The 24,784-nt window shown below is 42.7% G+C and overlaps 1 protein-coding gene across 1 annotated transcript in view; it reads left to right on the plus strand.

The window, feature by feature from the left end:
- The window catches only part of LONRF2 (LON peptidase N-terminal domain and ring finger 2), a 59,163-nt gene extending 38,811 nt beyond the window's left edge, over positions 1–20,352 (plus strand). Inside the window, exons 5-12 of the mRNA XM_056861995.1 lie at positions 332–554; positions 1,712–1,811; positions 2,808–2,922; positions 3,636–3,757; positions 4,784–4,942; positions 8,033–8,195; positions 17,610–17,759; positions 20,133–20,352. Of these exons, the coding sequence (XP_056717973.1) occupies positions 332–554; positions 1,712–1,811; positions 2,808–2,922; positions 3,636–3,757; positions 4,784–4,942; positions 8,033–8,195; positions 17,610–17,759; positions 20,133–20,291 (1,191 nt within the window). The 3' untranslated portion in view covers positions 20,292–20,352. The remainder of the gene's footprint in view (positions 1–331; positions 555–1,711; positions 1,812–2,807; positions 2,923–3,635; positions 3,758–4,783; positions 4,943–8,032; positions 8,196–17,609; positions 17,760–20,132) is intronic.
- The last annotated feature ends 4,432 nt before the right edge of the window (positions 20,353–24,784 follow it).

Here is a 24,784-nt window from a genome sequence, read left to right on the forward strand (position 1 = left end):
TAAAACATACCAGGGAAGCTTGGAGTTCATACAGACTCTGGTGACGTTGAAGAGTGGGAAGGAAAGGTACAAGCTCGACATTTGGGGCTTCTAGGAATTCCACACATGGAGCTCTGAAGGAGCAGCTGTTGTGTTGATTTTTATGCTGAAAAATGATCTGCATAGTAATTCCAATAGAGGCATCTGGGCGAAGCAGGCAATATTTGTCCTGGCGTAGATCCAGTAGTCTGGCATAGATCCAAGTGTTGTCATCTTTAAATCTCTCCTGTGGACATTGAAGGTGTTCGTTGCAAAAAAGAAGTTGTCTGAGTCATATTTTCTATCATTTCAGGAGACTGTCTTGAGGTTAACAAAAAACCCGTCCCAAGAGACTGATGTATTTCGAAATACTGATTCTTCTGTTTCCCATCATATACTGGATTCGTATTTTGAAGATAAAAAAAGTCTGGAAACAGTCCTCTCTAATCTACCTGGTGCAAGCTTAAAAAGAAAGTTTTCTAGTGATGCTGGAAATCTACAGAACTTAGATGTCCCTAGCAAAATTCCTAGAAAAGGTTGGTTTTTTGAATGGTTTTTCCTCTTTTTGATTCCTTTTTTAATGCAATGAAACATACAATATTGGTTCTTCTAAACGGCTTTACAAATAGTTCCAGCATTTTTTTTTCTAATTTGAGTAAGCCACAGTGCTTGAATACGTGTAATATTTTATACACTATTTTGTGTAAGTATTTAGCAGGTTCTGGAGAGGCAGCATACAAATTTTCTAAATATGTATCTTACAATAATAGGATTTTGGGGGTTGTAGAGTTTTAAACAGAAATGCAAATGTATATATGTATAATTTTAAATACTGATGCACTTATAGGTAAGAGAACCAGCCATTGAACTGGACATATTTTTTTATATCCAAACCCGTATTTCGTGTGAAGAGCAATTTGAAACAATTATTCAGTTGTAGCTGTTCCTTCTAAATCATTGTTAATTTGCATGCTGTGTGCTTTTATTTTCACATTTGGCATTGCTAATTTTTTCATCCACTTGTATAGCACATCATTTGTGCTGCAGCTTGTACCGTAAGTTAAAAGGCAACAGCCACAAGAGAGGAGGTACCCCTACCTGCCTGGGACCATCTGGTGCCTTTCCTCAAGCCGGGCTCAGCCTGTGGGTCACCCGCTGCATCCTGTACATCTTTAAACTTGGTTCTCTGTCATTGCATAATCTAACTGTGCAATCCTAAGGAGGGGCGGTCGTCAGCTAAAGTCAGCTTTGCCCTGGGAATCCCCCCTTTGATGTCAGTGCGAGCACTTGCGACCGAAAAACGCTGTCAGTGAAGCTGTGCCAGCACCTGCAGTTTGCACTGCTGCACAGCTCCCCAGACTCAGCATAAGTGGCCCTGCGCCGGCGTTAGTGCCAGTTTAGCCGGCACAAGTGTCACCAACATCAGTGCTGGAGTCACCCTGGCTCCTATCCCCTTTTGGCCCCTCCCCCGTTAGGATTGGGTTGTTAGTCTTGCTGTTATTTTGCTTTATCATTCATGAGGTTTGGGGGAATTGCTGGCTTAATTTACCATGACCTGAACATGAGTGGTGTAAATCGTTTCTGTTTAAAATGTAATCGTAAAATAAGTGAATTGCTAGCTTTACTGATTTTTAATTTCTGCGTTTGTTTTTTAATGACTAACCATCTTCTGGTTTGTTTTTGTTTTTCAAAGATGGGGCTACTACGTGTGCAAACTCCTCCACTCTTCCCTTAAAAGTGATACCTGCAAACCTCGTAGATGCGTCTGACTTTGAGTGTTCCCTCTGTATGAGGTATTTTGAGCAAGAAGTGAGAAACAGTCTAAATTTTGCTTGAAAAGAATTTCATGGCATTAAAGAAAGAAGAAGGCTCTTCTGTAAATTTCATAAGCCCTCTACCAACTTCACAGAAGATCCTATGTGAATTAGTTGCTTTAATTCATTATTTGAAGGCATACTTCAGAATACTGTATCTTTAGCAAAGAAGTGCAAGTTTATTTTTATAGTATGTGATCAGGTGTGTGTGGGTGTAAAGTCGCAGCCGACTTATGGCAACCCTTTATGGGGTTTTCATGGCAAGAGATTAACAGAGGTGGTTTGCCAGTGCCTTTCTCTGCATAGCAACCCTTGTATTCCTTGGTGGTCTCCCATCCAAATACTAACTAGGGCTGACCCTGCTTAGCTTCCGAGATCGGGCTGTACCATGCTGCCTTCCCTCCTATGTGGTCAGGTACTCGCGTGATAATAAATGTCACATAAAATCAGGAGGAGGGCTTCCTTAGTTATGTGACTTAGGAAATTTAACTACCCCTCAATAAAAGTAGAATTGTAGATTTAAATGTGCATACATGTATGGATAATTATTCCTGGTATTTCTAGAGCAGTAGTTAATATCTAGGCGCAGAGTGGTAAGCTGCAGTAATGCAGTCCAGAGCTCTGCTCGTGACCTGAGTTCGATCCCGACGGAAGTTGGTTTCAGGTAGCTGGCTCAAGGTTGACTCAGCCTTCCATCCTTCCAAGGTCAGTAAAATGAGTACCCAGCTTGCTGGGGGTAAAGGGAAAGGCACTGGCAAACCACCATCTAGGTCTGCCTAGAAAATGTCAGGATGTGACATCAGCCCATGGGTCAAGAATGACCTGGTGCTTGCACAGGGGACCTTTACCTTAGTTAATATCTCATATAATCACACACACTTATATACACATGAAAACTGTTGAGGGAGGGAGAGTTCTGCTTTGGATGGAATTGTGAAGTAACTTTAAAAAAAATGTTCACAATGTCTTGTTCAGGTTATTTTATGAGCCTGTCGCAACTCGTTGTGGACACACATTCTGCCTCAAATGCCTTGAACGTTGTATGGACCATAATCCTCACTGTCCACTATGTAAGGAAGAGCTCTCTGAGGTAAGTTTCCCCCTTCCAAGGGGCTGATTAAATAAGAAACCCTTTAAAGTATAAAAACACCTTTGCTGGGTCAAACTAATGTTCTGTCAAGCCCAACATGCTCTTTCACCCAGTGGCCGACCAGATGACCCACAGCAGGGAATCAGAGGCCAAATCATTCCCGTTGCTGGCCCCTAACAACTGGCATTCACTGGTGTATCTTGCTTCCACATATGGTGGTCCCATTTATCCATCACAGCTGATAACCACTAGTCTTCCATGAATGTGTCCAGACCTCTTTTAATGCTGTCTGACCTAATGGGCATCACTACATGCTGCGGCAGTGAGTTACAAAAGTTGTTTGCGAAAATAGTTCCTTTTGTCTCTCCTGAATCTACTGCCCATTAACGTCATTAGGTGCCTTTGAGTTCTGGTATCTTGGGATGGATTAAAATACCTGCATATAGGAAGGGAATCAGAAGCTCAGCATGGATGTTATGCAGTTGTTGTAGCTGTTTGCCAAGGGTTCTCCTCTCTTTTGTTGGATAGCAAAGCAGGGCTATTTTCTTCCTTCTGGTGTAATCCCCTAAAATGTTTCAGGCTCAGAGGGAAGAAAGAGGAAACTCCCTACCCTGTGACACCTCCCTCCCAGCTGGTGTGGGGGCTGTTATGTCTTTAGCTCAGGGGATAAATGAGTCAAGAATTCCTAAAAGCTTTCAACTTTTCATTTACAGTTTTTGGCAAGTAGAACTTATAAAAAAAACATCCTTACTGAAGAGTTAATAGTACGTTACTTACCAGAAGAGTTGTCCGAAAGGAAGAAAGTTTACGAAGAAGAAATGAAGGAATTGTCAAAGTAAGTTGACTTCCTAAAAAAGTAAACTGAAAAAATTAACTCCACTTAAATATCAACCACTTACTTGTGCTTGCGTATGACTCTTTGAAAGAATCTTGCAACGGTAACATATTTGTAGCTGATCAAAATGGTTTGTGTGGGTCACTTGAGTCTAGACAATATCCTGGTTCACACCTTGCTTCTTTGAGCAGCAAAACAAAGAAGTTGGAGCAAAAGGGTTTATTTCTCGTCTCTGCTGCCCCAAACCTCCAGGTGCTGGCCAGCAGCACTGGCAGGAGGGGTTAGGACTGGCTTCCTGGTTTCCTGGAGCCTCTACCTGAATTAATAGTTTCTGTATTCAGCTGGAAGTTAGGCTTGGAACTGGACTTCCTTGCCGCCCCTCTCACTGCCCCCCAACCCCCCCCCCTTCAAAATGCTGCTCCTGGAAGACAAGAAACCTTCCAGGAACAGTACGGTGTGGAGAGGAACAGAGGTCTGCAGCAGGGGGCGGGAATGGGGAAAGTGTATGTCCACCCCCGTTCCTGTTAGTGGAAATTTTCTATGGAATCTAATACATAGGAACTGACGCACAAACTCCTGTGAACTGGTAACGCCAAAAATATGCTTTGAAAGGGTAGAAGACACCAAATCAGCATTGTACAAATCACCATGTGGGACAAGATTTTACCTATTCATTTCCAGCTGTTGTTCACAGAGCTTTGTCTGAAATATAGTGACATCATTGGCACAATGTAGCATTAAGGACTTTTGTGGCGGACAGAGGAAACAAATGTAATGTGCTAATGAGTGCTAAGTGTTAAGTTGCATACAAATATCATATGTTGTACATGTGAATACAAAGAACTTGATAGTAAATGTTCCATCTTTTTCTGCATATATAGTAAGTTGCTGTAGAGTAATACATAGAGGAAGGTTCTAGAAGGTTCTAAAAAAAGCTAAGCTTTGTTGCCCAAACATAGGTTTTAGCTATGTGTCCTGGTGAATGTCATGTGACCTAAAAGATAACCCTTTTCTTATGCTTTACAGTTTGAATAAAGATGTTCCCATCTTTGTGTGCACCATGGCTTTCCCTACCATCCCCTGCCCTCTTCATGTCTTTGAACCTCGCTATCGGTTAATGATAAGAAGATGCATGGAAACTGGAACCAAGCAGTTCGGCATGTGTTTAGCGGATGAGTTGAAAGGGTAAGCAAAGGATTCAGAAGCACCCTCGCAAGTGTGGAATTTCTGCAAGAACAGGTGCCAAGATCTGAGTGGAAGGGATTTCCTCCACTTTGGAAGTTTTCCCAATTCCTGGTGGGTGTGTACTGGCCATAGTACCTTAACAGAGTAGGAAAAACCATTCTGTTTGTATACAGAAGCATGCTGCTGGTGCTGTTCGAGGAAGGGCCATGGCTCAGTGGTAGAGCATCTTACTGTCATGCAGAGGGTCCCTGGTTCAGTCCCCGGTATCTCCAGGTAAAGGGACCAGGCAGTAGGTGATGAGAAAGACCTCAGCCTTCGATGCTGGAGAGCCGCTGCCGGTCTGGGGAGACAATATTGACTTTGATGGACCAATGGTCTGATTCAGTATAAGGCAACTTCATGGGTTCATGTGTATTTCCCAGTGAACTGAGCTCTGATCATCTGAATGAGTCTCAGTGGCTAGTATGCTCTGGTTTAAGTTAGGCTTTGTTTCTTGGAAGATATTTTACAAGTCCAAATGATGCTGTGGCTTGGACTTCTCTAGACATTTTTGGTCCTTTGAGTCTCTCCTGACTATTTTAAACACTTGTGGAGTCTTAAATTGGAGCTTTGTAATGAAAGTAAAATACCCATTTTTAAAAATCTTCGCATAAGTGTGTCTTGCTGTCACAGGAACACGGTATTAATCCCCATAAATGATTCAGCTGCCATTCTTTCAAGCCCCTGTAACATGCTTTTATGTAATCATAGAAGGGAGCAGAATGTAGTATCCAGATTACCCTACATGAGATAAATGTCTGCCAAGCTGGGATTCAATTATGCCAGAAAGAATCCTCTTCAGATGAGCCATGTCTTGTTCTTTGCCAGGGTTCTTTTCACACTGATACTTCAGTCTTCATAACATACCTCACCTGTGAAGTGTAGAGGCAGAATTTGCCCTGCTCTTTTGCTTTATACACATCTTCTTCCCAGTAATTAAAGTTTCTTTTTTAGTGGTTTTTTAGAGCCGGCTTGTTCATATCATTAAATAGGATCACCGGAAGCTGTTAAACCTTCTGGTTAGGGAAATTGTACTCTCTGAGCAAGAGGCTCAGACAAGCCTTATCAGCAGTACTGAAGGTCTGATAGAGGCAGTGAAATCTTACTCTCTCTTTGTCTGAACAGACTTATTGCCTACACACACAAGCCTCGAATGCTAATAAGATTTATTGAGTGTACAGTGTGGTGATTATACATAGACAGAACAGCAGTTTCTCCAGAGAAACTTACGATCGCAGAATAGCAGCTTGCTGGTGGTCCCTGGCCCAAGGAATGTCTGGCTGCCCTCGGCCAGGGCTTTCTCTGCCCTGGCCCCTGCCTGGTGGAATAGTCTGCCGAATGATATGTAAGATGGAGCTATTCCGTCGGGCTTATGGTTGAGGCCAGAGATGGTTCTCCCTATAAATACTGGCCTTCCTAGTCCTTTTCCCCATCCTGCGGTTGAGCCTTTATTATTGAGTCATTATTATGTGATTTTAGTGCCATCAATGGAGACTATTTACTGAATTATTTGGGCTATTTTAAATAGATTTAAATTATATTTTAAGGGTTTTTATTGATTTTATTGTTCTGTATTTGTGAGCTGCCCTGAGCCTGGCCTTTGGGCCGGGGAGGGTGGGGTAAAAGTGGAATAAAATAAATAAATAACATAGAAGTCACTCAAAGTCCATGCAGTGCACCCAGATTGTGTCTCCCCCTTCCCAAGATTGCAGTTCAGGGTTTACTCACATGGATATTAAACACAATGTAGAAATCTCACCTATATGTTGGCTAGTGTGGACAATGTGGAGATGATCAGTTCCTACAGAAGACCGAGATGCCCCCACCCCCATTGGGGTGCCTGCCAGATTTTACAATCTTGATTTTCAGCTCCCCCCTTCCCCACAAACTGATTATTGGTATGGGTCATCCACACAATGGACAGATCTTCCCAGTCTGAACGTACCCAGGGAAAATCTTCTCTTGGAAAGCTTCTGTCCACCTGGCATATTTCAAAATTGGGAACAAGTTTACTCTGCCCTCATTTTCATTCTGCCTGGCAATGTCTGGAGCCTGGAGTGGGATAATCGAATCTAAAAAGTAAAGGTCCCCTGTGCAAGCACCAGGTCATTCCTGACCCATGGGGTGACGTCACATCCCGACGTTTATGAGGCAGACTTTGTTTACGGGGTGGTTTGCCAGTGCCTTCCCCAGTCATTTCCTCTTTGCCCCAGCAAGCTGGGTACTCATTTGACCAACCTCAGAAGGATGGAAGGCTGAGTCAATCTTGAGCTGGCTCCCTGAAACCAACTTCCGTTGGGATCGAACTCAGGTTGTGAGCAGAGCTTGGACTGCAGTACTGCAGCTTACCACTCTGCACCACGGGGCTCTTAACCAAATCTAGGAATGCAATATGTCATGTTTTCTATATATTATTTTACTTAAACATACCTGTGCCCTTGCTGGCAAGGAAGACATATGTGGCTGAAGAGCAACATGCCCAGTTAAACCTTTTACGTAGAAAAGAACCACCCAAGCATAATCTTGAAGCAGATGTTTTACACAAAAAGAACAGTGGAAAACATAATTAAGCCTGAACTCTCAGTAAAATGGCTTTACTTTGGTTCAAGCAAAGCTCAGTAACTTCGCTGAGAATTTTCAGGGTTGTCTCTAACAGTACTGCATGTGTATCTTATTGAATAACTACTAACTATTCCTTTGGTGCTTGGCCACAAGAATCATGAACTTCTCTCATTTAATCCTATGGGTATTTCAGTACAGCACAGTATTTAAGGAATGATGTGTTTGTCAGTTCACAGACTTAGGGGAACTCAAACATGGTCATCTGCAGTACTGGGGTGGGCTACCTATTGTCCCACCTGCCTTTTGTCTCTCTCCTTATAAAGCTGTCAAGGACACTGGCACTTCCTGTAAATCCTTTTTACAGTTTGATTCTGAGCATTGTTTATACCAAAGCGCAAGCCTTGTGGAGTTCAGTGGGACTTGCTTCCTAAACAAGCTTAGGATTTCAGCCTTATTATAGATTTATCTCATCTCAGTCTGTCTCTTCAGGTTTGCCGATTATGGCTGCATGCTAGAGGTCAGGGATGTGAAGTTTTTCCCCGATGGCCGTTCAGTTGTTGATACGGTTGGCGTTCGACGTTTCAGAGTTTTGAGCCATGGTCAACGAGACGGGTACAATACTGCAAACATTGAATATCTGGAAGATAAAAAGGTAACTTTTGTTCTGTTTGGTGAATCAGCGCACCATCCAAAATGACATTGTTGTATACATTCTGGGTTTTTTGTTTCTTTGTCCTATCAGCTATGAAATAAAATGCCTAACCGTCTCCACTCCAGCTTCACAGTATTAACCTCTATGTTCCTTGGGCTTGTTGGGTTAACTTTTGCTCGTGGCTTTGTTCTGTTTCAAATAATTCTTCCAGCAGTAGCTGAAGTCATTTTTTTTTCTCTCCCCTTCTCTATATGAGTGCAGTAACCAGCATTAGGACCCCTCATAGTGTTTCATAATTTTGAATCAACCCACCATGTTCAAAATTGCAGTTTAATTCCCCAAGCTTCACAATGATTAGCAGCAGATTTTTGGAGATGTTTGCAATTTTATTGTACAGCATTCCCACATTCTCAGTTGCTCAGTTATTACAGTTTGTAGCAGAGATAAACTTTCAAGAAGTGGAAATACGTGTGCTACTTGGGAGGTATTTAGTGGACAGATATTAGGAAAGATGTGTAATCAGCTTGTAGGTTATATTAGGCCTCTTAAGTGAGTATCGGTGGCGGTCTTCTTTAGATTGATGTAGCTTTAGAAAGCTCTGTCAGATCACATGTTTCTCAAGCATGCTTTGGTCACTGGCCTTAATTACATTACTTTCTGCCACTGGTTTCCCCAGTTGGGCAGCACAAAGCTGTTCTTAAGAGATGGAGATAAAAGATGACTACATGGAAAATTGGCTGTTAGTATATAGATGGGCAATCACTCACCAAATGATAAAATTATCACAATATTGGTAAGGAGGTTGATTGTATTGTTCTTGCCTTGTGACAAGTAGAATTTTACCATTCTCCAGTTACTTCCCTGAAACAGAAATTTAACCACTTGAGAAGATAAGAGTATTGAGGAAGTGGTTATGTGAACCCTTGTTAAATCACCACTTGAAGAACTGTTGTCCGTATTCTTCTCTAATACATTCTCAGCATTTGTTGCCTTACTTTCGCCACTCACTTTTTCTTGTACCGCTGTTGTGTATCACACTGCTACATCTGCCACTGTTCATCAGACTTGGAGGTACCAGCCTTCCTGAGTTTTGATATCTGTAAATAGTGCCTTTCTATGAGAACCAGCCTTGGAGGAGATTATATTTGCCGGAACTGTGGCATGGCTTTTTCTGCTTCTGTCCCAAGTTTGTGGAATCCTCCCTCTTCTGGGTGAAATGCATTCTGTCTCTTCAAGTCTTCCAGACCAAATTAAAGACTTCTTTTTTCTAAAAGGTAGTTGAACCAGACTGAAATAGGTTCATACCTTTGTGCTTAGGGTTTAATATTTACTTTGTTCCAACTGTTTTGTATTAACTACCTTGTTAGCCATCTTGAGGACCCATTAGAAAGGCATGTCGATTTCCTAATGCAAGTGGTCTTGCGCTCTTAGCTGTACAATAGGGGAAGTAACAGTACAAAGCAATAAATTGTTTTGAGGAGACCTGGCTGTGCTCTTTTAGTCTTGTGAATTTTTTTTCCCTTGTTGGCTGATGGTTATATTGTGATTTATTGGTTTACAACTTGTTGTGTGGTTGGCCACTTTGAGTCTAAGGAGCTACAGCAGGATGTAGATATTTTAAATAAATAAATCAGGTAGGCTTATTACGCAAGAGAATGGTGTGTTCCACGTTGGTATCTCCATAGCCAGCTACCAGCTAGATAGGAACAAGAACCTTATTTTGTTGGAAGGTACACATTGTCTAATTTTAATTCCCATATGACTGGATAGAAGTTCTGTAATGCATCTAGTAATGTAATAGGCTTCTGTCTGGGGCAAGTACTTGCCGACTTGTACCTTTGGATTTTATGTAGTTTCCTTTCTGTTTATTCCTCCTTTTCACCTTCCCTATGAGTATCACATTTGGGAATGATTGTCCCCTTCAAATATAGGGAGATCTTAATACAGAAGCTGTGTTGAATAGAGAGTATTTGATCCTCCTTAAAATTATGCCCAGCTAAGAGAAGGTTGGGTTTCTCCCTCACAGTGTTGCAACAACTGTTGTAGAAATGGTTGAGTTTAAATCCTTCGGAAACAGTAACTGAGCGAGTAACTACCCAGTGTTCAGATGTGGTTTGGTAGGGGTGGCATATATATCCAGCATGTAATTTTTTTCTCCTGTTCCAGCAGTTAGAAAGAGGCCTTGCGTAACAACCATCTTCCTTCAGTGATTCAGACAGAAGCTCATAAGCAATACATTTTTAAATTCACCAGTCTCAAGTTGCACTGAGATCAATAGGGTCTAGTCTAGAATTTTCATTTTTTTTTCCATTTTATCCTGCCTTTCTTTCAAGGAACTTGGGGTGCAATACTTAATTCACCTGCCCAAATTTAATCCTCACAACTACCATGGAAGGTAATTTAAAGTCCAGAAGTAGGCAAGTGGCTGAAGATTGCCAAGTGTGCTTCATGGGGATAGGGAATTTGAATCTGGGTCTCCCTGGTCCCACTTAGACATGTGTGCACTATTCTACACTGACTTTCTTTGCTTATCCAATATGATGTTATAGATAGAAATAATATACTGCTTACTAGCCAAAGCTTATGTAATAATAGGAACAGCATTACTGGGATAAAGGTCTTGGCTTCAATCCACCAGACCTTTTTCACAGACCAAAGGAATTTCCATCCATGGAGTGCAACTTCCCTGGTCCCCTCCCCTCCCAAAGTGCAAAGCAAGCGCTGTTGCCGTCAGCCCACTCTCCCAATCATCACAATCTGGTTTCTCGATGTCCTGTAGGAAAATCCTTCTGTCCAGGATTACCCTGCCAGGGACAGAAATGAGGTAGGGAATGTCAACATCTGCCCCGTTCCATGCACATAGAAATTATTTGATGGACCCAAGCCTTCTTGAATTGTTTTCATTGGTAATCAGATGGTGAAGCTTACTTGTTTTCTGTCTGTTTGTATGCCTTTATATATATTTTTTGCTGTCAAGTCACAGCTCACTTATGGCGACCCTGGGAGGTTTTCAAGGCAAGAGACGGTCAGAGGTGGTTTGCCATTGCCTGCCTCCATGTCACAACCCTGGTATTTATTGGAGGTCTCCCATCCAAATACTTGCCAGGGCCAAAGCTAAAAGTGTGTGACTGGCCCAAGGTCACCCAGCAAGTTTCCATGGCAGAGTGGGGATTGGAACCTGGTTTTCCCAGATCCTAGTCTAACACCTTAACAACTACACCATGCTGGCACTCTTTGTATGCCTAAAGGTCTGTAATTGATATATGCTTGTGAATATGATTTGTTGGGTATGTTGCTGCATTTGTTGTTGTAGTTTGTAATTCTCTTTTGGGGAAGGGAGAAGGTACTAATACTTTTTTTGGTTATAATTTTATTTATGTATATTGTCACAGTTTAAAAATGTTTAATATAAAAAACAAGATGGACTGCTAAAGATCTCAGCTTTCCGTTTGTAGCACTTGTGGTTGCTAGAAAGGTCTTGAAAAACCTGTGTCAGTTTCTGCTATAGTCTTGCAAACCAGCATAGAGTGGAGAGGGGCTGTGGCTCAGTGGAAGATCCCAGGTTCAATCCCCAGAATCTCCAGTTAAAAGGATCAGGCTATAGGTGATGTGAAAGACCTCTGCCTGAGACCCTGGAGAACCACTGCCAGTCTGAGGAGACAATACTGACCTTGATAGACCAATAGTCTGATTCAGTATAAGGCAGTGTGAATTTGGCTTTGTTTTGCCACAGTGTTCATCTGCGTGGCTTCTATGCAGTAACACATTGGGACTGCGCAGGCCAGCCACGGATAAGATTTGTCAGCTTCTAGCAAAATCTAAAAAAGGAGAGTGCTCCCCCTCCCCTCGGGGCATGCAGCCTTCCCGCCCAGCGGTCACATGACCCAGGGGGAGGGAGCACTCTTCCCTCCAGTTCTCTTTCTGCCGCCACGGAGAGAGAACGTGTCTTTAGCTTCTCTTCATTATGGAGTCTATGAAGGCTCCTCTCTTCAAGAAATAATTAAGTCCGATTGTCACAGAGAAACTGCCTTCCTCATGTAAGAGCTGTGCTAGATCACTAGGAGGGCATTGAAGACTCGGACTGATCACTTTTACATGGAGTCCTCGGCGAGGTTACCTCCACCTTGAGGAAAATTCCCCGTTCGGAAACTCGGCAAGACATCTGAGGTACGTCTGGGTGAGACAAATCCTTTCTTCGGACCTCTAATTGGTGAAAAACGGACAAGTTTTCTTCCCCCGTCACTTGGAACGCATAGTCACCTCGGCGCTGACCCGCGCCGGCACCACCTCAGTACCAATCGGCATCTAACTCACCTCGGCATCTCCCATCGTCGTCGATGTCTCTTGGCGCCGAGCAACGACTTCTACGGAGCCTGAGGATACGTCTCATAATTCCCTGGTTAACCCCTCTGCCTGTTCAGAGCGGGTCCCAGGATGCCCTGGTCCCAGGATGCACTAGTTAGCCCCTCTGCTCCTGTTCAGAGCGGGTCCCAGGATGAGCAACAGCTCCGCACTCAATTCCTTTTGCAGCCGCATAAGGGTGTTGCTTTTCCGACTCTGGACAAGCGGCGCCTACGGCCTCTCGGAGCCCACGGCCTCTCGGCGACCCTCTCGACGCTCACGGCATCTCGGCGCCTACGTTCTCGGAGCCTACGTTGCTGAGGCAAAGACTCCCCCTGGAGACTCTTCCAACCAAGGTCTCCTTCTACATTAAAGGATATGGTCCATTCCAAGTCCGATGCAACGGCTACTCAAGTCTCTGACTTTGAATTCTGCACCTCGCAACCCTCACCTATGGACATTGCAGGAGATACTAAATCACATCGCCTCTGTGGGATGTGAGATTATATGTAGAATTGATCCGTCTGGCTAAGGTTCTAATATATATTCCTCCCCTGACGTCTCGGATGACGACCATCATGGGTATATTACTTTCCTCTGAAGTAGGTCCTGTGGTCCTTCCAATGATACAAGCATTTGGAGGTGGTGGATTCTAACCGGACCAAGCCATTTTTGCCCCCCTCTTCAACAGAGGAATTGAGAACCTTTACAAGATCCTTCGTGAGGACAATGATTTTCCGTACCAGTAGCCTGTCCCAAATTTTATGGTGGTCGAAGCCATGTCGGGCAAATATAAATCGTGTTCACATTCCTTGCCCCTAACTGGGAGGGACGCAGACTGGAGACTTTACCCAGAAAAGTTTATACTTCCAGTGCCATTGGCCTTCACATTTCTATTTCATGGCAATCATGGCCAGATACTAATATGCCCTCTGGGATGGAATTTCATCTCAAATTCGTACCCTACCAGAGGATCAACGCCCATCACACTACACTGCTTGGAGCATAAACATGACTTTCGACAGACAGCAGTTTATTGCGGCGCGTCACGTTGCGGACCCTTTCAGCAAGGTCATGGCCGCGTCCATAGTCCTTTGGAGGCATGCTGACTTAACCAGTCCACCCTTCCGTATGACACTCGGTCGTGTATCTAACACCTTGCCCTTGAGGGCACCTCCGTTGCGTATTGGGAAACCACCCCTTGAGGGCACTTCGCTCTTCAGCAATTAAACGATGCCTTTCTTGATCGTCTCAAGAAGGATAACCGCTAAGCCCTTGGGCATCGCCCCACTGTGCCAGCTTATAGCCAAGATACTTGGCAGCCAGTCTCAACCATCCCGCCTATACAAGTACCAAGGTACCTTCCACCTCCATTCTCACTTCTTCCCAGTAGGATAGAGAGTTTTTGGGCACACCTAGACCCCGGAAGGGTCCTAGCCCATCTCTCAACCGCCCTACAAACCTAAGCAGGCGTAGCTAGACGCTCAAGTGCTTTTCACAGACCAGTTATCTGGTTAAAAATATTGTCGAAGGCTTTCACGGTCAGAGTTCATTGGTTCTTGTAGGTTATCCGGGCTGTGTAACCATGGTCTTGGAATTTTCTTTCCTTGTACATCAAGGAAAGAAAATTCCAAGACCACGGTTACACAGCCCGGATAACCTACAAGAACCAGTTATCTGGTTGTTACAGTATATGATGTCTATCACTGATGGTAATTGGGTTCTCAAAATGATAAAGCATGGATGCTTTATTGAGCTCGAGACGCTGCTTCCCTCCCTCTTTCCGGCTTGCACTACGTCGCCGGTTCCCGCCCAACTCCTACAGAAGGTTCGGGAACTTCTACAGAAAGGGGCCATCCGGGAAGTCCCCTTTGAGGATTGGGACTACGGGTACTATTCCCGTTTCTACCTAGTTGACAAAAAGAGGGAGAGCGCCCCTCTCTAGACCTGGGGAATTGACGATGCTGTCAAGATCCACAAGTTCATATGTTGATCATATGTTAAATACCCAAGGTCCTGCCACTCCCAAATGAGAAGATGTGTTTTGCCGTTGGGCTTGCGTGATGCATATTTCACATTGCAATCCACAAAGACGGCGGTCTCTGTTGCCTTTTTTTGCAAGGGCAAGCAGTATGGATATGCAGTTCTCCCTTGGTCGTGCTACGGCACCTCGCACCTTCATGAAGTGCTTATCTGTGGGAGTTACACACCTAACCCTGCAGGGATGTGTCATTTTTCGTACTTAGACGACTGGCCGATAGTCGTTTACTCAGAGCTTGCATTTGCTAGTCAGGTGGAAGTTTTTATTTTCTGTCCTAACCGACCTGGTCTCCTGGTCAACTATAAAAGTCTCCATTGACCTCTTCTAAGGCCATAGATTCTTGGTACCCACTTGCACTGGGCCACAGCTAGAGCTTACCTTCTAATACAGGGAATACGCTTCATTTGAAAGTTAGTTAACCTGTTCTAGACAAGGTTCCAAACGACCCCTAAAATTCACTACTTGAGACTCATGGCTTTCTCCACTGCAGTTATTGTCTTTGCTCGTCTGGGGATGTTCCCCTTGCACACTTGGTTTTCTGACAGCATTCCAGCTGAACATTGACCCTCAATACAAAAAGCTGTCTATCCCTACATCGGTTATTGTCTCTTTGGACTGATGGTCCTCTTGGGCCGGTGTTGCCTTTTCAAACACCTGCTCCACAGGCTCATTTGTTCCTGACACCTCCTTATCAGGATGGGGAGCTCATTGTACGGCTCTTAAGACCCATGGTGTATGGCCTGCTCAAGAGTCTATCCTGCACATTAACTTTCTTGAGCTTCATTCTATTAGGCTTGCTCTCTGTTCCTTTGCAGGGGTCCTCGAAGATCGACATGCTCAGGTCACAACTGACAGCACTGCCCAGCACAAACAGGGTGGCACAAGGTCCACTTGCTGTGCACAGAAGCCATTCCAGTCTGGGACTGGCCATAACACATGGCTCCACTGTCACTGCCATTCACATTGCACGAGTAACATTCTCGTAGACTTCGTAAGTTATCATCCTGACGATTGTCACAAAGTCACTGTAGACTCACGTTGTTTCTGTTATCTCTTCCTCATCTGGGGCACCCCGCAAATGTATCTCTTGTGACTCAGCACAATTCAGCGTGTCCTCAATTGTGCTCCAGAGCGGGGGAGAGCCCAGGCTCCATGGGGGACACATTCCAAATGACTTGGTCGATCCCCCCCCCTTCCCCTTGCTGTGCAAGGTTCTGGACAGACAGGACAAGTGGCATCCGGGTGGCATCATCCAGCCCAGGAGATCTCAGTTCACGATTCTAATGCCCTGACTCAATGTAGTACTGTTCCTCCTCAAGATATTTCTCACATTCCTTTCAGAATCAAGCTGGCTGCATGGAGAATTCTATGTAATCTATGGTCAGATAGGGTGGCTCAGGTGCTGCTGCACCCCATTAAGTTGTCCACCTGACGTTTTTCTTGATGCCAAATGGAAACATTTTCCCCTTTGAGCTACTGACAATGGTTTGTCCGGAGCTGCTTCTCTCCTGTTGTCAATTTTTGACTACTACATATGTTTAACGATGCTGGACTGTTCAATCCCTCGACTACTGTTCGGCCCTTCACACTGCGTTGGACTCTCTTTCCTGTGTTTTTTTCACACCCAGACTCACAGAAGGTTTTTTAAGGGGACATATCAACCTCTATCCCAGGGTATCTACACCTGTTCCTCAGTGGAGCTTTCCCTTCATGTTGTCCCAACTCATGAAACACCGTTTGACCCTTTGGCCACCGGGGGCCTCTTTTTGCTATAACTATGAGACTGCCTGTCTGGTCACAATCACCTGGGCCAGTCATGTCAGAGATTTAACGACTCTTGTCATTCCTCACCATTTACTAAGTTTCACGCTGATTAAGTGGTGGTGAAACCCGAGCTTTCTTTCTACACAAGGTATCGTCTTACCCGTGTTATTGCAGACCCCTTCTTCCGATGCGGAGAGGGCTCTATACTTTTAAATGTACGGAGGGCCCTCCCTTCTTATTACAATGAACCTTGCTTGCTGGGAAAACAGTAATATGTTATTGCTGTAGCGACCACCGTAAGGGTCACCGAGCCTCCCAGCAGACCCTGTCCAGGTGGATTACCTCAGCCATTAGACTGTCTTATGAGAGAGCACAAGTGGATTGCCCAGACATGATCAAGGCGCACTCCACAAGAGCTTACGCTGTCTCTGTCGCCTTTTCATCTAAAATTGACCTCTGAGACATCTGTTGAGAGGCGACGTTGTCGACACCTTCTACTTTCATGAAGTACTATGCGGTCGACGCGGATTCATCTAGAGAGGCAGCAGTGGGACGTGCCGTCTTGCAGTCATTGTTTCGGTGACTGTCCCACACCCACCATCCGGGCAACCGAGCTTGCTACTCTCCCAATGTGGGACTGCATAGAAGCCACGCAGATGAAAACAGAGTTTCACTTACCTGTAACTGTTGTTCATCTGGTGGATCTTCTATGCAGTAACACATTCCCTCCCTCCTTCCCCGCTGTGGGACCTCTCCGCAATTCATGTGGTTGTTGGTTCTGTGGCGGCAGGTTGCAGAACTGGAGGGAAGAGTGCTCCCTCCCCCTGGGTCATGTGACCGCTGGGCGGGAAGGCTGCATGCCCCGAGGGGAGGGGGAGCACTCTCCTTTTTTAGATTTTGCTAGAAGCTGACAAATCTTACCCGTGGCTGGCCTGCGCCTGTGCAGTCCCAATGTGTTACTGCATAGAAGATCCACCAGATGAACAACAGTTACAGGTAAGTGAAACTCTGTTTTCCTCCTCTTCCTCTTTCTGTCCAGGATTACCCTGCCTTCCACAACTTTGTGTAAGAATTCCCAATTGTACCAACCCTCACAATTGGAATGTTACAGCATCTGGAATTTCTAATGTTGAAACCAAGGCACCATGTTTAAAACTTCTTAAAGTGGTGTAATTACATTGCACTTCAGTATATCTGTATTGTCTGTTTGTCATGATGTACATGAGCAAAACCTTAATTCTGAATAACTTTTTAATGCATTTGGCCAGGTTGAAGGAGCAGAGTATGAAGAACTTGTCCGACTTCATGATTCTGTGTATGATCAAGCTGTTGCATGGTTTACTTCTCTTAAGGACAATATGAAAGCACAAATTTTAAACCACTTTGGATCAATGCCAGGGAAAGAACCTGAGCCACAGGTAAATATTATACCACATATGTATAATTAAATGGAGTTCAGAAGTCAGAGTATAGAAAGGAAATAGAGAAAGATTTTAATGAGATGCTGGGGGTGCCAGCCATGTGCTATCTTTAGCCACCTATCAATAAATCTGTAAAAAATGGTGGGGGGGTTAAGGATTAACTGAAGCCCATTCCTTAGAACAGAGCTGACAGTAGGAGGGATGGAAATAGTTTGGTCCCATGGATTGTAAATGATGGGAATTGACCAGAGAACTATGTTATTGGGGGAGGGGGGGTCACATCTTTATATAGACAAATTCTCTTCAGGTGCCTAAGCCTTAGAGTTCATCCAGTAATTATGCCATAATATGCGTAGGACAAAATAGGCAGAGATGAAATAATACTAGATTAATTCATTGAAAGCACTTTCCTTAAAATGTATCAGCTTCTGGTTTGGTTTACCTTGGGAGGCACTATCTCCACTTACTGTCTTTTTCTAGAGCAGCAAGACAGATTTGGTCAGTCCTGACCAGCCAGATTTTTGGGTTTGTTTCATTTTTGTAAAAAGCACAACAGCACCACGTTTTCTGTCAAAATAAAATCTGTCCCCTATTTTGTTCAGTAGGAAAGAAGCTGGATCAGGTTTTTTTAAAATTATCTATACCCTTTATCTTCTTGTGTAAGGGTCAGGAAGTAGAGTTCAGGAAATGACCATGAAAGATCTTGTAACTACACATAACATAGAAATATGTGCATAAGAACTTATCTTGTGTAGTGATTGTTTCAGAAACATGTCCCTAGAGACATGGCATAAACAAAATGTAAATAAATAAATTTTTGCTGGCAGCCATTTTTCCATGCCAGATCTCTCACCCTCCAATTTCCAATAACACAATTTGTGACTGCACAGTCAGAGACAGCGTAAGTACCTGTCCTACATTTTTCTGCTTTGTATCTGTTTTTAAAACAGTCTGTCTATAGTGTGTGTTTTTACACAAAAAATATAGTTACTCCCCTAATAATTTAGGATTTAGTGTCAGAATTATCCTTCACAACAGTAAGTTGAGGGAAGATGTGCCAACCATAATAAATTTTCAAAAGTGGATGTTTCCCTAGTCCCCTGAAAAAAGATTAGCAGCTGTTAAATGCTCTAGAATTGACTGACCTGGTTAATTTACATAGCTAGATTATGGGCAAATGAGACATAATTTTGCCTTTAAATTATTCCTTCTTTGCATCAGGTACATTTGTATTTGAATAGTCTTTTGTTAATTCTAATAAATAATGTGCCAAAATGCCTACATACTCAGTCTAAGGTTTGTTTACTTGTTCTGTTTTTGTGTGTTCAGTTTTCTGAAGCTATAAATCCATATTTTTATGTATCAGTAAATGGTCAAAGAACAGCCTTATCGTCAAGCAGTGCTGCTCTGTCAGAACAAGAGTATAGATCTTACTTTGGCATTTCCCGCTGAGATTAAAAAAAGAACAGATAATTGCAGGATAACTCAACACTAGTGTGAGCAAAAAGCATTCTGGCAGTTAGAACTATTTCCCTTCCTTATTTAGGATTAGAATATCCTCATGAAAATATGATTTTGTTCCTGGTTGACTTTTTAGCAGAGTTCTTTAACCTAGCATGAGAAGGATGTGGGAAATGTAGCACAGGAAAAATCCATACCAGCAGTTTTCTTCACCATATTGACAGTGCTGGTCCCAACTAAAAACTTCCGTAGTACAGATGAATAGACACAGGTTGGAGTCCTAAGTGGCCTATATCTGCACAGTTCTATACTTAAGGGCTCTGCCATCTTCTCAATAGGCGGTGGCAATTTCTGCCAACTCCCCCCTTCCCCATGCTGTTTCTCAAAGTCGACTGACCCTAGGGAACAACATTTTGCAGGGCCCAAAGAGTTACAGGGGGAGAAGTAAGTGAGAAAGTCTGTGAGCGGATCTTGTTGATACAAAGTAGAAATCAATGGCATTTGAATATATACACGGCCTCTTTAAAATCTGCCCAATCTAGATGGCCATCTGTCAGCAATGCTGATTCTATGACCTTAGGCAGATCATGAGAGGGAGGGCATCTTGGCCATCTTCTGGGCATGGAGTAGGGGTCGCTGGGGGTGTCCAGGGGATAGGTAGTTGTGAATTTTCTGCATTGTGCAAGGCGGTTTGACTAGATGACCCTGCACAATGCAGGGTCCCAACTCTATGATTCTGTAATCTCAGAAGGCAAGGCACCTCGAGCACCCAAAGGTTTTGTGCAGACTCCCTATAGTGTTTTTTGCTCTCTTTAACCATCAGAGGGGCAGCAGGTAGATCCTTGATCACTGTGTTCTGCCTTTACACTTGTTTTAGCGCTGTCATTATTTGCTTTTGTTTCCTTGCAGAGCAGTCCCAGTGGTCCGGCTTGGTCTTGGTGGCTGTTAGCAGTATTGCCGCTAGAGAATAGGGCCCAGTTGGCCATTCTTGCTATGACTTCGCTGAAAGACCGGCTTATTGCTATACGACGTGTATTAATATTTGTGATGCGCAAAAGACCCAGATGACATCGCCTTATTTGTGACTGGACACTGCAACCCACTTGTTGCAAAAGCTCGTTTAAAATGAAAGAAAGAAAGAAATAGGAGACTGAATAACTATTCCTGCTAATGACACTGAACTGCTCATCTCGGCATTCACCATCCTTTGCACTCTCTGTCCAGTAGTTACTCAAGCACTCAGTGCCTCTTGTCCTGAAGAAATCTGAGCCTCTTAGAAGTTGTGCCACAATTACAACATAGCTAACAGTGGTTGTAGGCAACACTTGAAAATAATTCAGCTGTCTATTTGTCACAGTGAGACAACCAAGTTAGGAGCCCTATATCGTCACCAAAGCCCTAAATGAAGTTTTAACTTAGTAGCAATGAGACAAACTCAGAATAGTAGATTAGGAACCTGAAAAAATGCATTATTAGAATATGCCTGATAGAAAACCGAAGGGAAATTCCACAAACTGAAGGAAAAATGCAGAAAAGACAACGGCAATTGAAAGAACAGGATGATCTTTCCATCTGCAACCTGTTTGTCAAAATGATTGATGTGTGAAGCAAACGGGTTTTCCTGGTCAAAACCTTCCCTTCAGAGGATTTATCTGTCCAGAAGAGCAGCTGCTGAACATCACTGTGGATGGTAGAATAAGTTAATCCCTTGTGTTTTGTAATTTGCATGCTGTGTGTAATGGGAAGAATGTTTTTAAAATATATATATATAGGAAGGTGCCCCCCCCAAATATCAGAAGAACCTCAGGCAGTCTGTATTACAAAATGGGAAAAAAATTACCTAGAGTCTACCTAGTACCCAGTGGTACTACCCAGGGCCTTGTGCACATGAGGGTCCTGTTGCCTACAATGGCATATGGAATTTCCTAAGTGCGCAGGATGCTTTTCTCTGCCACCATACTACTTGAGCATATCAAGCTGTAATGGCTGGATCATAGCCAGTGTTTAGCTTATGTATACTTTGTTTTAGGCTGTTCTGTGGTTAGCTCATACAAAAGACTGTTGAGAAATAGAAATTGCTACTTGAAGTTATCCTACATGTTCATTCAAGACGGGCAAGGTTCAGTTTACCTGTACACACAACTGCCAAATCAGCCTATTATACTGGAATAATGTTAGCACATTTTTTAAAGACCAAAACTTTAATATTCCTCTTTATGTACCGACTACTGTCTGTGCTTGGAGTCTTTTTGCCCACGGTGACAACATGAAAAGGAGGCACAAATTAAACTCTGTAAAGGCAAATCTCAATGCAAACTTAAACCAGGTGTTACCTTCAATTTGTTGTTGGTTTTGTAAATATGTTTGTTCTTTGATGTCTTAGTACCTACTGTTGAGGACTTCTAAAAATGGTCAGGCAACCCATTGGAAAGAACATTTTAGCAGGTGTGAAATAGCAAAACAATGCAATCAGCTGAGGTCTTTAAGTTTTAGAAATAGTTGTTCTGTTGGGAGTCCTCGGGAGAGAGGATTAAGCTGGTTCAAATCTCAACACATTGTACTAACGGAAGGCAAAATAAAACATTGGCTCGTGCAAATAATTTGGCAAGGTGAAAACAGTGGCAATACCAAAATATTTTAAAAGTGCCTCCTTTTTCAATTATAAAAATAAAGTTCTTTTTAGACAAAGGTTGTAAACAGTTGCACATGACTTCAGGAAGAAATATTTAACAATTGTTTAACTGTATTCTTAGGTATTGTTATTGTAGCCTGAGTGATATTAGATAATTGGCAAAAATATCTAGTCTGAAGCTGCCAATCGTGATTTCCTCAGATCTGATCAACACCCTGAATGTACTGTAGTTGCCTCTACCTTGAATTAGCCTTTTGTAGTTAAGTAACAACCTCTGACTACTCTTTTAATTGTAAATTGTGTAACTTGCAATCAGTGATCTAATAATCTCTTCCATAGCCTTCCTGCAAGTTCTGCTAACTTTTCCAGAGTTTGTAGGTATGGAGGTGGTGGTTTTTTCTTCAAGTATTTTTAGCGAGCATTAAAGCCAGAAAAAGGGAGGTCTTAGGGTGTATTCCCTTCTATCCATTCCCTAGGTGCTATCATACTTTCCCTACCACTGCTGTCTTCCAGTTAATCCACTGGGCTTCACAAAGCTTCCAAAGTTAACTAAGCATGCCCTCGTTAATTTTTGGCAGGGGACTTGGACCAGCTGCGTTGACTTTTCACAATGCTTTTTGACTGTTTGTTGGAAACATTTTTTTTACCACTTCCAGGTATAACTCAAACCTTTTTTCCCCTGACTGTCTTCTTTTCTTATGTTCGTTGATGAAATAACCAAGAATTGGTATATAACTAAAGAACTGTTTTGTTCCTCTAATTTATTAGTTCAGCATTTTCCACTCTCTGAGATGCTATTCCCTACAGTCTCCTTGGAAGAGTCTTGTTCTGTTTAGGATGAAGGACTTTTTCCAACAGTCTTCAGCATGGTACTAGTCCTTTAAATTAAGGTCAGGTTGTCTGCTCTTTTAATGATCGAACTTTAAAGTGAGCAGATGTCTTAATGTAAGGTACATGATGAAAGCTGGAGGTTTACACCTCTTTTCTCTCTTAAGCTAATTGGTCCGACAATTTGGGAGTACTGAGGTGAGTGGGTGTCTTGTAAACCGAAAAACTTTTCAGAAAAACATGCAAGATGTAATATTCCGTTGAGTACGGCAGGGTGGAGAAGGCATTCCAGCCTCCCCTATAAAAATCAAACGTGCATAAACTTGTTTTCCATCACAGGCCAGCTCTGAAGCTTCCGAATAATAGATGTTTGAAGTTCAGTTGTCTTTTGAACTTCACAAATCTATACCAGTTGTTTGCTACTGTGGCCTTTTATCAGCTGCTTCTAACTGTCCTTTCTTCTTTTCAATCATGGAGATTGTTTTGTGACTCCACTGAGGTGATAATCAGCAGATTACTGCTTCTCCTTGGGGTTGTGCTGCAGTTAATTTCCAGAACAGAATAAATGGCCATGGTATGCAGAAGGCTGTGTGCTTGAGTCATACCATATCTAGGGTATCTGTAGGACTGGAGTCTGGCAGCGCCTTAATTTTGCAGCTCTGGAATGATTGTATCAACAAAGCAACGCAAAACAGGATCTGGGGCTTGTGACCAGGCTGTTGATGTTTTGTGTGTGTGTTTTAAGTACATTTTATGTAGATAAAACTTGAAACAAAATCCTCATCTGTTTTTGAAGCTAGTTAAAGTGTGTGTGTGTGTGTGTGTGTGTGTATGTGTACATATGTATAAATATAAATTATTAATCCACCTTTTTTTGTACTTAGTGAAAACAAAAACAACGGATCTGTGTTACAACCATGTTTGGCATTTCTTGTTCTCTAAAATGAAACCAAGCATTTTTTTAAAATATTTTTTTTGCAATGTTCATTTCATGTATATTTGAAATATTCATGGGAAAATATATTTATGTGATATTTGGAATAAATAAATTCAGTTTACACATGTCAAGCTGTCCTTTTACTTGGTCTTTTATTTGAGGTGCTTCTAGAGGTTATTGCTGGGAATTAGTAGTTTGCATACATACCTTCTTGAAACAATCAGTTGTTTTAATGCTGTACACAGAATATTTTTCCCCTTTTTGGCAGAAAAGCAGTTTTGAGCAGACAGCAGAGAGGGAAAGGAGTTAAGCTGTTACAACTTACTGTTGTAACTTAGTGATGTTGCTGGGCATTTAAAAGAAAGAAAGAAAACAGCATTTGGGAAGAGTCACAAAACTTGTCATGTGTGGTTTGAGCCTTAGCATAGTTTCTGTTGAGTGTGTGTTAACTTTTAAAGGACCTGTTTGCCTCTAGTTAAATTTTAAAAACCAGATGGACAGTGTGAGGTATTTTTCTTCTATTCCATTGAAACTGAACATGGAACACAAATAGAAACTCTTATATTAGTTAGCTCCATTGTTGAAGTTGTCTGTTTAAAATTGTTTAAATATATGGTAGGCATTTGTTTTCACTGGATAAAATTAGATGGGCTTCCCTTGGGGCCAGTAGGTGCATTCAGCCACCATATTTTTAAAACATAGATTTTTAAAGTTGTTATATGACAGTTTCCACTTAAGACATAAAAGGTGTTTTTTTAGAATAGGGAAAATGTTTTAAACAGGGCTGGCTGCTGCCCTTCCAATAGTGGTAGTTTCTAATTTCCATCTTTCCTGATCCACCCAGCTCTGCCTCCTCTCAAGATTCTCCTTGTTAATTGTGGATTTTACAAGGTTGCTATGATTCTTACAATGCTGAAGTGATTCTGAAAAATCAATCCCCTTTTGGCTACTATCACTGCAAGCTTGGCTGCTTAAGGAGCACAAGGGGATAACCTTCAAGGAATATGGTCACTTGCAAGGAGATGAAAATTTCTGAGCCAGCATGGCGTAGTGGTTAAGAGCAGCAGACTCTAATCTGGAGAACCAGGTTTGATCCCCCACTCCTCCACATGAGCAGCAGACTAATCTGGTGAACCAGGTTGGTTTCTCCACTCCTACACATGA

This window comes from Euleptes europaea, chromosome 16 (genome assembly GCF_029931775.1).
Source record: "Euleptes europaea isolate rEulEur1 chromosome 16, rEulEur1.hap1, whole genome shotgun sequence".
NCBI lineage: Eukaryota > Metazoa > Chordata > Lepidosauria > Squamata > Sphaerodactylidae > Euleptes > Euleptes europaea.